Source organism: Trichogramma pretiosum, unplaced genomic scaffold, assembly GCF_000599845.2.
Source record: "Trichogramma pretiosum strain Unisexual culture from Peru unplaced genomic scaffold, Tpre_2.0 scaffold60, whole genome shotgun sequence".
In the NCBI taxonomy this organism is placed as follows: domain Eukaryota; kingdom Metazoa; phylum Arthropoda; class Insecta; order Hymenoptera; family Trichogrammatidae; genus Trichogramma; species Trichogramma pretiosum.
In genome coordinates this window covers 904029-916825 of record NW_019640805.1, presented here as the reverse complement: position 1 = coordinate 916825, position 12797 = coordinate 904029, and the positions used below count along the sequence as shown (strand labels likewise).

The window sequence follows — 12797 nt, the reverse complement described above, 5'->3', positions numbered from 1 at the left end:
GATTCAACTATTCTGCCGAAGCGAATTAAACTGCCCCGAAGAGAGGAAAACTTGTGCGACTCCGCGAACTCGAGTGCCAGGCGGTGGCGGGATAGCGAAGAAAAAACACTCGGAGAAATTCGGTTAGCCAAGCGAGATAGTCGGGCGAGTTTGTGTATAATGGAAAAAGAGAGGGACGCATAATAGGTATAGACCGTAGACAGTCATGACTATGGGCATGGATATATGGGGTATTGGGAGTGTGTGCAGGTATAGGTATGGCCATGGGGAGTAAATGGCAGCTGCGCCGTGTCTATATGGATGTTTGCGAGTGTATGGTGTATGTGCTTGCATGGTGTGTTATGTGTACGCCAGAGAGAGAGAGAGAGAGAAAAGCACAAGGGGGTGCGGAGCAGACGTGCCAGAGGGTAGTCATGGTAACCGAGAGCCGCGAGTTGCGCTGCTCCGAATATAGCCGCATTTCTCCGCGAGGCATGCCTCCGTTGGTCGCTCGGTCGGCTGCTGTTGTTGCTGCTGCTGCTGCTGCTGTCTCGGGCCGGCTATCAGCCTGTGCTCGCCCAGCAGACAGCGTAGGCACGGCCAAGCGAGCAGTCGACCTTGCCTCTCGTTCGTGGCCCATTAGTCGGAGCAGCAGCAGCGGCGTCACCCTCGTGCGTGGCAAATCATAACATCGTATCGCCGCGTCGTATCTGACGCGCGAGTGCCTCGGTGCAGTTACATTATTACCCTTTGGGGCCGTCGGGGCTCGGGTGACTCGACGGCGGGGTGGACGAACTATACCTCGGCGTTTAGCGTGGGTCTCGCGAATAACGCGCAGACAGAGACTGCTGTCTATTAAAAATTCGCGTTCGTTTTTGAGGTGCGCGCGTGCAGTCGCTCCACTCCGTTCATTGATCACTACTACTACTACATTCTACTACTATATATTGTAGTGCTAAACATAATCATCGGTCTTGCGTGTGCGTAAACTCACCGGTTGTGCGCCTGGATTGTATCGCTCCAGAGACTCTGCGATCGACGAAGCTGGGCTCGTGTCACTGGCTGTTTTTGATGTTGTTGTTGTCGTTGCTATTACCATCGGCCATCGTCGTTAGTTGCTCGCGATGCTCATTCTCGCGACGCTGCTGCTCGTGCACGATCCAAGCTCGCCGAGCATCCCGGGCGGTTCGGTGTCACGCGCACTCCGAGCGGCAAGAGCCGACGATCAGCTCGCGGCTGCGACGACTGTGTGGCACGAGCTCGATAAGTCGGCACGTCTATAGTGAAGCCGACGCGCCTACAAAACACTCGAGCTTCACGCTAGTTACTCGATGTTGGCTTACAGCTACGAGGATAGGTCTACGCGCGCATATGGGTGGGCGGGTGGTGCCGAGCAACTATATCGGCGCTGCTGCACTTTTACTACGTACATAGCTGCAGCTTAATATCTATCTCTCTCTCTCTTTCTCTTTCTTTTTCTCTGTGTACTGTAAAACTAATACGTCGACACTCGTGTACCGTGTATGTGTGATTAGGTGCAATGAACTGCTTCGGCTGGGTTGTTGCCTCGCCGCCGACGCCGCCGCTGCCGATGTGACTCTGCGATGCTCCGCGTGCACTCGAGCTATCTCTCGGCAAACAACCGACCCGGACGACACTTCGCACAGCCCTCGCGACAAGCACAATCCGCTCGCGTAAACAAAGCCAACTCGTCCGACTCGCCGCTCTTCTTGCCATCTATTTTATGTCTGCGCTGGCCGTTTCTTTCTTTTGACTATGCGATGCTCTCCACTGCACGTTGGCCCGAACGAGTCGGCCGCTAAGTTCCTGAGAGTGCAGTCGGACAAACGTCCCCCGCTGATACTGCTGCCGCCGTCGTAAACCTCCCACCCACCCTTGGACTCAAGAGCCCTGCATTGTGTTCGAGCCCCCTTCCTCCCACCATCCAAGTAGTGCCCCCTTCGCGCCAGCTCGTGCGGTGTGTGTGTGTGCCCCCCTCGAACCCCGCCGACCCGCGACCATTGAGCCTAAGGAATCGTGCCAGCGACCGACCCTGTAGTATCGTGTATACGACTGCGCGCCATTGTTATCATAGGTTGTAAAGTAGCTTGACGTAGGTACCTATTTTTTCCGCCTTCCCGAGGTACGATTTTCACCCGAAAACATACGCTACTGGACGATACGGACTTGGATCAGTACTCCAAATCCTATATTCAGCCATTCTACCCGTTCATCAGATTGTATTATAGTTCTCAACTGCACTTGCGAAACTTATGACACTCGAATTACCCTGACTTTCCATTGTCCTAATTGTTTTACGATATCTCATTCGTATAATCTATTTTATACATGAAGTTACAGCACGTAAAACTGATAATGTTCTACAGTTCACAGTTTGAATTTATTTTTATATTTATGCTTCCTGTCTCTTAAAGTTATTTTTTGAATTATTAAAACTGACTAAAAATATATTCGTTGCAAGAAGAGAAACGGCAACAATAGAAAATTAGAAAAAAGGCAGAGAGCTGGCTACAAATGCTTGTTGGCATTATGACTAAGAGATAAAAACCATCGTATGTCGCGTGCCGCAGAAATACCTCGCTAATTAAAACAGCATAGAAAAAATAACAACTAGAAACTTTTAATTAATTTTCAACTAATATTTCAAGATTTTTTTAATATAAACAAAATATGAAGTTACAAAATATGAAAAAAATGATTTTCTGACATCGTTTGTCACCAATTCTTTTGCATTTTCGATTAATTCTAGTTACCATGACCAATAAATATCTAATTTCTTACTGCGTGTCAAAAATCGGTATTGAATTTTAATGTTTAAAAAGTTAATCATTTATATTTAATACGGTGGAAAAAAAACAAAATTGGAATTTTGTCTCTAAAATAAAAATTAATTCAATACTCCACGTTTTAATTATCAATGTTGCATCAATCGTATGCCGAACTCGTGATGGGATCTCGTAGCCTAGCGGAATCTCTCACAGACCTCAAACAAGCGAAAAAAGCTTCAACCTTGCCGTCAGGTAAGAACAGATGGACGTTTTAAGAGGTATAGGTGCAAATGAAATGCTCTGCTACGAGATGAAAGAGTCTGGTCTTATTTGGGCGTAGGAGGTATTCCGCGCAATAATAATCGCCGAAGCGAACGCCGAGGTGCAGAAATGCTCGTTGGGATTCGCACCCTACCGCAACGGGCATATATACCCTTTTTTGAACGTCGTCGAGCTTGAAAGCTCTACTCGTATATATACGTCTGCACATCTAACAAAGCTTTTGAGGTGCGCTCGAGTATACCGAAATCATCTTGACTACTTGACGCCTTCGTGCGCACCTATCTTCTTTGTCTTAGTTTCAGCCAATGAGCTTTGCCTGCACGAGCCGATCCGTCGCTTGCTTTATTGGATGAAACACTATAGCAGACGTTCTGAGCTGATGGAAAAAAAGAAAAAGCTCTTTCTGCAAATGCGTACTTTTAATACAACTATTTCAGCAATTTTCAATATTTCTTTGAAATAATACATGAAATAATACAAGAATAAATAAAATTTTTGTAGAACAAAGTTCTGAGCTGTGCAAGGCGCAAGCCAACTTGATTAAAGTCATCGATAACGATTATTTTGAAAGTAAAATTGTGTTCAACTTTGAATTGACAATATTTTTTCAACACAAGTCTTTATAATTAGTCTAAATAATCTTCAGTTATATTAACATTATATTTGTTATAACCCAAATGAAACTTTCATTGAAGATTTCTCTAAAAGGCTCTATGATGCCTTGAAGAATCACGGTGTGAACATCGCCGTCATTTAGAAAAACATTTAGTAGATGTTTCAGAAAATAGAATTTAAAATTCGGTCAATAGAAAATTCTAAAAATATATAAGTCTACTAAAGGAAGTGATTGATGAAGTAAAGAGGAATTAATGATATTAAAATACTAAATTGAAATTTTATGCTATTAAACTAGACAGCAGGGTCTATTTCGTACAAACAAATATATTCAAATATTTACAAACAACAAAAAATACACATACGAATGACTAATTAACATTAATGATAAATTAAAACTAATATATACACAGAATTAAAATGTACAGAAAAAATACTGATTCTTAAAAAATACGTATTCATAATAAGCGCATAAATTTTTGAGCAATGAGTAATACTGCAGTGCGACTCAAGGTATAGACTGAATTTTATAAGATACAAAATTATACCTGGAGGGAAGTTATCGCTTTAAATTTTTCTGAATAATTATAATTCTATTTGTCTTCATTTAGAAAAAATACACTATTTATACAGGGAAGACAGTTCATTTAACCAATGAACATTATCAATCATTATCTCAAAAAATCATATGATATAAATTTTTATAATTTAAAATCCACTTTTTGAATATCCTGATGCGGATTGTGCAGTCTTTGATATAATTCTCTCGCACCTTTTGTTTGATGCAGTAATGTTTTTTTAAAGCACACTGTATAAACATTAAATAGGCTCAATCGAAGTCATAAAAATCGTTAATTCAATGTTATAACATTATTAACTTGTCTACAACCAATAAGGTTTGATTGTTTCGTTAAATTTTAATAAATGAAACATTGATAAAAAATCGTGCATGAACTCAATCATAATTATACAAATAAACGATTTTTAAAGTTACAAATTGTGATGTACGCTAATTAAATTTTTTAAATGTGTGAAATTAATCGTTATAATTAATATAGATTAATTTTTGCATGATTTAAAATATATCTTCAACAAATAAAAATTAAAAACTTTTGTTTTAAATGTAAACACTCCACTAATATTTGGATTTCCTATTGTCAAGATGCTACTATCTCGAACTATTAATTCTTAAAACTAATTTATTGCTATCCTTTATCGTACAATCTTTTGCATTTCGGTCTATAGTAGTTGCCATTCTCTAGTTACAATAAATTGAGGGTAAACATTTTTGCTCAATATTTGAAGATAATAATTATACATACATTTTCGCTACTGATTTGAAGCCTAAGTAATACTGAATGTGTTATTTTCGCGCAAGATCACTATAATAAAAAAACAAATTCAGCTTTAATTTAGTTTTAATTTTCTAAAAAATGTTCATTATATGTATCTCAATTTTTGGTTTCAAATTAAGTTTTTTAAATTAAGATTTTTTTAAATCCTTAAACTCATGACTTTCATGATAAAGTGAAATAATATCTTTCAAGATGAAAATGCTAGGTATTATAGAATTCTCTGATAATTAGTGTTTAGAGATAACTTGTAAAGAGCAAAAATATTCTCATAATTATGTGAGTGAAGTACTTCTGTCGACGTTGTGCAGTAAGACAAATTTAATGAACTCACTAACACTAAATTTCTTTAATTAAAGTGATGGATTCGTTACAATAAAATAATTTATATTATATGTGTGTGATATTCATCTTTGACTTGAATGATGATGAATAAAACAAGTTTTTCCCAATATCAACTCACGCGAAACTTCATATAAGTAACAGCTACATTTTAAACTAAAAAAACTTACGAGTATTTTTACATTTTTTGTTAGAATCATCTGATAGTTTTACAGCTTTTCATCTTCTCAGTAAAGAAAAAAAAGGTTAGCAGCAAACAGGAACACGATACGAAGTACAAAGTTTATCAATTCAAATTGATGCTACCGTTTTCTTTTCATGCCCTTGCGATAACCCTTACCAAACCATCCAGGATTTTTAACTGCAGCTGGACTCGGAGTATTTTCATCTTCATTTATCATTTTTTCTGATTTATCAAGATCATCTAATTGTGACGGTTGATTTATTGGACTATCATCATCATATTGTTGATAATACAAACAAGTGAGAGAACCTTCGTGCTCCATGCAAAAAGAGCATGCTGCCTCTGGCTCAGGCTGATAGATTTCTTGTTTTATTTCAGTTACTTGATCAGTTTCAACTTCATTTTCGCTTTCGTTTTTATTTATTTCTAATGATTGTGTTGGAAAGTGAACAAAAGGTTGATAATAAATGAGTGGAGATAATTGAGGATAAATAAACATGGGTGGAAAAGGCAAACCCATTGAAATAAATGGAAGTGCTGTAAAGTATGGGGCTGAATATCCAGAGACAGGTTCTTGTAACATGATTACTGGTAATTCACAATTTTCTTGATTATTAACCTCTTCATTTTTAGCATTGAGTTCTTCTGTCGATATATTTTGTCTGAAAGTAATTTTTTTCATAGATAATCTTAAATGAACATGTTTTTTAATTAAAAATAGATTTTAAAAAAATTAGATTGCACAAATGTGCAAGAGCGAAATAGTAAATATCACAGCAAGTGTTTTACCATATATTTTTTAATACCAATGGCTTCATACCCTAAAACTAAGAAATAAAATTTCTGTTTAGCACAGCTGGGAAATACTACTTCGCCCTGCCAGTATAAAAGAGTAATTGCATAAAATAATTTACTTACTCATTGATAGGCGAAACAACTTCTTCCTTATTATGTTCAGAACTGGATATGCTTTGTATTACTTCTACATCACTACTAACATGTTCATCTTGGATACTTTCATCAGTTTCATTTGCAACCTCTTGGTTTTCGTCTTTCAATTCTTCTTTCTGTTCATCAATCATCATTGGAGCTTCTAAAACAGGTTGGGAGGTAGTAGTTAATTCACTACTATGTAATCTTATTGCATGATGAAAGATAGGATCCTTATTGCGGTCATAATTGGGAATATCAATTCCTAAGTGTGACATAACTATCTTCATGACTTTATCACATTTTCCATTTATTTTAAGAGTTGCAGTTTCATCTTTGGGAGTCCACTGAAGGTTCACAATATATAGTTGAGCTCTTTTCGCTGCTGGCTTATCCATTTGCCATAACCATGTGTATTTTTTTAGTACCTGTCAAATTGTTGTATGTTAATAATAGTTCGACTGTTTAAAAAATATATAGAATACTAACTTTTAAACTAGATCCTAAGCATAAAATTACATCAGCTTGCTTCGAGGCCCTGCTTGCACCACCCCAATTAATAGGATAAAGTAAATTTCCTCGTTCTCCAAAATGAACAATAGAGTCTTGTAAATTTGAATTGCATTTATAACATTTGCGACCAGTTGCGTGAGCATAACGAGCAGTTTTTTCTGTAACATCAAATAACCGCAAGTATTCCCGAGCTGGTTTACAATTTCGACAAACTTCAACAAACATGTTTCCATGTACTTCAGAGAGAGAAGTTTTGGGTATGCCACTGCGCAAATGTAAGCCATCACAATTTTGAGACACTACATATTTTAAAATTCTAGATTTATATAATGCATAAAGTGACATATGGGTTAGTGTTGGCTCAGCTTGACTAAGATCATGGTTCCTGTAAAGTACAATAATATTATTTAATTATACAATGATTTTTAATTATTTAACAATTAAAATTTACCCTATATCTTTTCCTTGCTGTAACCGAGTCCAAACCCCATTTGTTCCTCTGTAGTCAGGAATAGATGCTGCTGTACTTATGCCAGCACCTGTGTAAACAATGAGTGATTTTGCATTGCTAATTGCAGCTGCTAGCCTAATACATTTTTCTTCCAAAACTTCAGGTGGGTCTTCAACCTCTTCTGTTCTTGCTTTAACTTTGATTCTTTTTTCTTGTCTGAAAGTCAACAATTTTTGTAAGACATATAAATAAAATATAATATAAAAATATGTATTTCATATTGATAACTTTTGTTAGAGTTTATTTAATATACCTTTTAGTTATTTGTTTGACAATGTCACTGCAAGATTCAAGAATTTCGCATTCTTCTGGTGTTCTAGCATCTTCAGGTTTGTGTAATATAGCATTCACCTTGAAACATAAACAATGATGTTACATTGTATAAAAAGAAAACAATAACAAACAACAATTGGAAAAGACAGTGTCATACTTTTTTGGTAGTAGCGATTCTTTCATCTTGAACCTTGAGAGGAACGATAGTGCACCGTCTTCTTGCCAGAGGTTTTTTTTCCTCTGGTTGTTTAATATTCTCTGAATCGGACAACATGATTAAGTACCATGAGAATCGACACTCACTCGTTAACTTGACAATTTGATATTTGTTATCATAGTAATTTAATTTGCGAGTGCAATTTTGCACATGCCATTAAATTCACTCGAATGACGACGAACTCGCGTGTCGGGTCAAAGATATCCGCACTTAATTCCTTTTGTGCATTTACGCGAGGTTTACATTTGGCTTTCTTAGTTTAATAACCTCAAAGAGTCGAATGAGCCGTGGAGCACCTGCATGGACTCGATAAGGCTTCTGCTGATCGATAAAAAGCCTTCCGAATGGCACAGCAATACTGCGCAACCACGTTTATATCACTCATCCCATTTTTCTACCAATAGCATTTTTCATCCTTATTTTCTCTTTCGTTCGACAGCTTGTGTATATGTGCGTTTACTGATCGTCGTGGGATAGCAGTAAGCAGCATAGTAAATCGCCCAGTATATAGACAGTCGAGGATGTCGCAGTGGAGTCTCGAGACAACGTTTTCAGTTGTCACAGTGACGTGAAATTTTTAGCGCTTGCGCAATTTTTACCAATAGACGCCAGACTCGATGAGCGCTGTGAATTGATGGTTCATTGACTGTCGTTGACTGTCCTTTGCGACTTATCGGCTGCAGCGATTTAAAAGCCTTTAAGTTGAAAATATTATCCGGAGTTCGCGGAACTAATAAAACTCCGAATTTTAATAGAAGCGATCAATTTTCTAACGTTAAATCATTCTATGGATTTCACTTTTCAAATTAAGCTATTTTTACACAATTCCACCGCCACTCATATCTGGAAAATAAATAAAACCGATTGATCGAGACACAGCTAACTCAGAGGCCTTCAGCAGTTCAGCTCGTATTTTTTAGCTTTTTCGTATAAACAGATCGAGTTTGATTTTCAGGTTCTGATGAACAGAGTAGCTTCTATCTTTGATAACTTTCACATGATAACAAAAAAGTCGACGTTGTCACCTTTGTTGCGATTATATAATGATAAAATTGATTTTTCTGGCTAAAATCGAAGAAAGTCAGTAAGCGAGAAATCGACATTATTCACACGACTCCCTGAAGCAATCGCACACTAATCCTGAGGCGAGTATCCTTTCCATCGAGAGAGAAGATATTTGTTCATTTTTGAAAATCTATCTTCTACATTTTGCCTACGATAAAGATGCATTTACCAGTGATTCGTAAACTTTTAAATGTTTGAATTGCTCTTATTTTTTCATTTTTCCAGTATACAACAAATATTAGCTGATCGCTCTTATGCAGTGTCTCAAAATTTTATTTTTCCACAATTTCCCTATTGGTAAAATACCCATGTAATAATTATCAGCTATTGTATTCATGGGAGACCAAAATTATTGAAGTACTTAAAAAACAAAGTACCAAAACAAAATGAACTTTAAATTGAGATCACTCAATATATAAGTTAGGAGGACTAATATTTTTCCACTCGTCATATTTTGTAAATTAATATTCCGAATTGAGATGTGATTTTCGTAACATAATGCTTATTCAATTGTTTCCGCTGAAACAAAAGTAAATAATCGTTGAGGCACGGGCATCCTAGCTCGTTTCCTTCATAATATTACCCTCTCTCTGCGCTGCAAAGTCAGTATTTGCGGATTTCGTATTAGTATTACGAGGCAACTTTTCAGACAAAAGTACCCGTTGAAGTCGTAAGGCTGAAACAACGATTATTCTCGACTCTACCCTGGATAGAAAAATGGTCAAGTCGTCGATTAAGCGATCCGTTCCAGTAGCTTCTTCCGATTACGTTATGGACGTATGCGAAGGAAAAGAAGCGAAGGTTGGAAAATCTTCCGCTGGACCAAGGCGCCAACCAACTTCGAAAATGGTCGTGAACGCAGTGGCTGCATTGAAAGAGAAGAAGGGCTCGTCCCTTGTAGCTATAAAAAAGTACATCGCTCAGACGTATCAGGTAGATACCGAGAGGCTCGGTCATTTTATCAGAAAAGCTTTGAAATCTTCCGTGGAGAAGAAAGTACTAGTGCAGAGCAACGGCTCCGGGGCCAATGGAAAATTCCGTTTGGCCACAGAAAGGACCACTGCGAAGAAAATTAGCGCGATACAAGCCGAGGATGAAGCCAATCTGACCACGCTGCAAGAACTTACTGCGTTAAAACCCAAAGAAGTGATTAGGAAACACAAATTAGCGGCCACGAAGGCGGTCGTGAAGAAAATTGCCAAGAACTCAACGGACATCGGCGCTAAGAAGAGGGTCAAATCGTCGGCACCAAAAAAGACTAAAATCGGTGGAAAATCACCGATTGCTCCCAAAACACCTAAAGCCAAGAGGGTAATTCATTAACAATGATCACAGAGATGTGTTTCGTTCGTTAAAATCGTGCATAAACAATTGCATAACAAACATTAATAATCGGCCCTTTTTAGGGCCAAAACATACACAACGTGGGGCAGTTTGTTCGATTTGACGTCTAAGCAACTATCTAACGTAAATCTTTGAAAGTTGAAAAATTTGAAACGAGAAACAGATTTTTAAAACAATCAGCTTTCAGTTGAAATTAATTGACATTTCATACAATTATAAGAGCTGCAAAACCATAACAAAAAATTTAAAAAAACGCCCTTGCAGCCATTATTTCTTTAAAATTAAGCAAAATTATTTTATAGATGATTGAGATTTGAAATTTCAGAGGGTTTCGTATGGGATTTAAAGTTGAAATATTGATATACATAGTTTATGTATAATGGATGTTACAAAATAAAACTAAATCATTTTTTTAGCGATCGATTTCACGCATCAGTTTGTAGTTTTTAATTCAAGGATCGATCGTAAAGGATAAATGGGATGAGCAAGAATTTGATTTTCTCACTCGGTGCAAACTTACGAAAGTACAGCATGTCAATGATGTTGACTGTTTTATCGTAGGTGGAAACTATTGTAAAATTTTCCTCGAGCTTGGAAACATCTCAAAGAACATTATGCTCTGTAATACGGTGTTTCTCATACGAATCTACGCAAGTGAATATTAGAATCCGATCTGGAGATTGCTGTCAGTCTACAAATTTAATACATCGACTTTCGTGAGCACAATACTAATCATTTCCAGAGTCTACGAAATCAGACGAGTCGTGGTAACGGTCAACTCGACTCGAATCGCGGCGCAGTGAGTTGCTGGGCCCCGGCGTACTTATATAGGACCGCTGGCGGCTGGACGCGCCGTGCAGGATAATTAACATAGCGAGGACGACGGACGCGACGACGAGACTCTGGCCGAGTGATCCGTGCGGTTTTGGCCATTAAGGACAATCATACCGAGTGTGCGCGTCGAGGTGATATGCCGGGATTGGAGCACAGCTTCGGCTTCTACTCGAATACATCAGCGTTAGGCCTAATGTCCGATGGTGTCGCCGCCGAGCAAGTGAAAAAGTTCTTTTTCACCTCGGGTAAAGCTCATCGGCCACGCTGTAGCACCAGTCGCGACGACGACAGCGACGATCCAGACGACCAAGACTCGGAAACTCTCGAAGTTTTCATTCCAGAGGTAATTGACAAATATACGATTTCGATTCTCTTGTTTATTTCTTCACTTCGAAACAAACCAGTCTCTTTCTTTATGCTAATAGCATACATTCATTGTGCTTATGAACGTCTTAGTTTCATTTTATTGGTTAGGTGCTATTATTACGTATTATAAAAGGGCAGCCGACAATTCGGCACGTGACGTTTACTTGCTAAATTATCATAATTTTTCTTTCGTTGCAATAACATCGAGTAATTTTTACATTTTTTATATGATTTTAGCTTCTTCAAGCCAGCTATAATTTCTATACTTGGCCTTCTGCTCCGGTATTGGCCTGGTACCTCTGGGAACATCGTAAAGAAATAGCAGGAAAGCGTACTTTGGAATTAGGTTCTGGTAAAATTCAACAACATTTTTTTTTATAAAATTTCATTTCATACGAGATTTTCTCTTTTACTTTTTTACTCTTATTTATTCTAGGAACTGCACTTCCTGGTATTGTAGCTAGCAAGTGTGGAGCTATTGTTACTTTGAGTGATTCTGCAACGCTTCCCAAAAGCCTACAGCATTTACGAAGAAGTTGTGAACTCAATGGTGTTCTTCCTCAAGTTAAAATAGTTGGAATCACCTGGGGCTTATTTTTATCTAGTTTAATAAACCTTGGACCAATCGATTTGATAATAGGATCAGATTGTTTTTACGATCCTACTGTTTTCGAGGATATAATTGTCACAGTTGCTTATCTCTTGGAAAAAAATCCTGCTGCAAAGTTCCTGTGTACCTATCAAGAGCGCAGTGCTGATTGGTCTATTGAACATTTACTCAATAAGTGGGGTCTGAAGTGTTCTCATATATCTCTAGAAAATCTTGGTTCGAAATCCGGATTAGATGTTAATGAATTGATGCAAGATCATACTATTCATCTTCTAGAAATCAAAAAAAGTTAAAAGATTAATATGGCCAGCAGAGGTGTTGCACGATTGAGAGAAACCATATTGTATGTATCTAATATTCCTTGGACTATAGGAAATAACGAACTCAAAAATTACTTCACCCAATTTGGAAAGGTTATGAAAGTCAATGTGGTTTTTGATAAAAATACTGGATTCCACAGAGGCTACGGTTTTGTATCTTTAAAGGATTCAGAAACCACTCAAACTATTCTCCAAAAAAGTAGACATATACTTGATGGTAAACCCATTGAAGTGAAAGCAAAAGAACATTAATTTGTTTTTATTTAGTAAA

General features: G+C 37.7%; 4 protein-coding genes across 5 annotated transcripts; 3 read left to right on the top strand and 1 right to left on the bottom strand.

Moving 5' to 3' along the window:
* Window positions 1-3972: 3972 nt before the first annotated feature.
* LOC106649778 (NAD-dependent protein deacetylase sirtuin-7) lies at window positions 3973-8601 on the bottom strand. Its single transcript, XM_014367386.2, has 6 exons — window positions 7928-8601; window positions 7751-7848; window positions 7438-7653; window positions 6963-7371; window positions 6462-6901; window positions 3973-6205 (listed from the first exon to the last, which is right to left on the bottom strand). Exons 1-6 carry the CDS (start codon window positions 8042-8044, stop codon window positions 5662-5664), a joined length of 1824 nt encoding a protein of 607 aa, XP_014222872.1. The 5' UTR covers window positions 8045-8601; the 3' UTR covers window positions 3973-5661.
* A 1168-nt stretch (window positions 8602-9769) lies between these two features.
* On the top strand, window positions 9770-10506 carry LOC106649749 (histone H1A, sperm-like). Its single transcript, XM_014367340.1, has 2 exons — window positions 9770-10363; window positions 10459-10506. The coding sequence occupies exons 1-2, from the start codon at window positions 9770-9772 to the stop codon at window positions 10504-10506; spliced, it is 642 nt and encodes a 213-aa protein (XP_014222826.1).
* Window positions 10507-11265: 759 nt separating this feature from the next.
* On the top strand, window positions 11266-12525 carry LOC106649782 (methyltransferase-like protein 23). 2 transcript variants are annotated; one of them, XM_014367395.2, is made up of 3 exons: window positions 11266-11573; window positions 11834-11948; window positions 12033-12525. In XM_014367395.2, exons 1-3 carry the CDS (start codon window positions 11367-11369, stop codon window positions 12497-12499), a joined length of 789 nt encoding a protein of 262 aa, XP_014222881.1. In that variant the 5' UTR covers window positions 11266-11366; the 3' UTR covers window positions 12500-12525. The 2 variants fall into 2 exon arrangements, with proteins under 2 accessions (XP_014222881.1, XP_014222882.1); XM_014367396.2 differs by lacking the exon at window positions 11266-11573 and adding an exon at window positions 11597-11745.
* LOC106649784 (SRA stem-loop-interacting RNA-binding protein, mitochondrial-like) lies at window positions 12482-12793 on the top strand. Its single transcript, XM_014367398.2, has one exon. The coding sequence runs from the start codon at window positions 12509-12511 to the stop codon at window positions 12776-12778; it is 270 nt and encodes an 89-aa protein (XP_014222884.1). The 5' UTR covers window positions 12482-12508; the 3' UTR covers window positions 12779-12793.
* The last annotated feature ends 4 nt before the right edge of the window (window positions 12794-12797 follow it).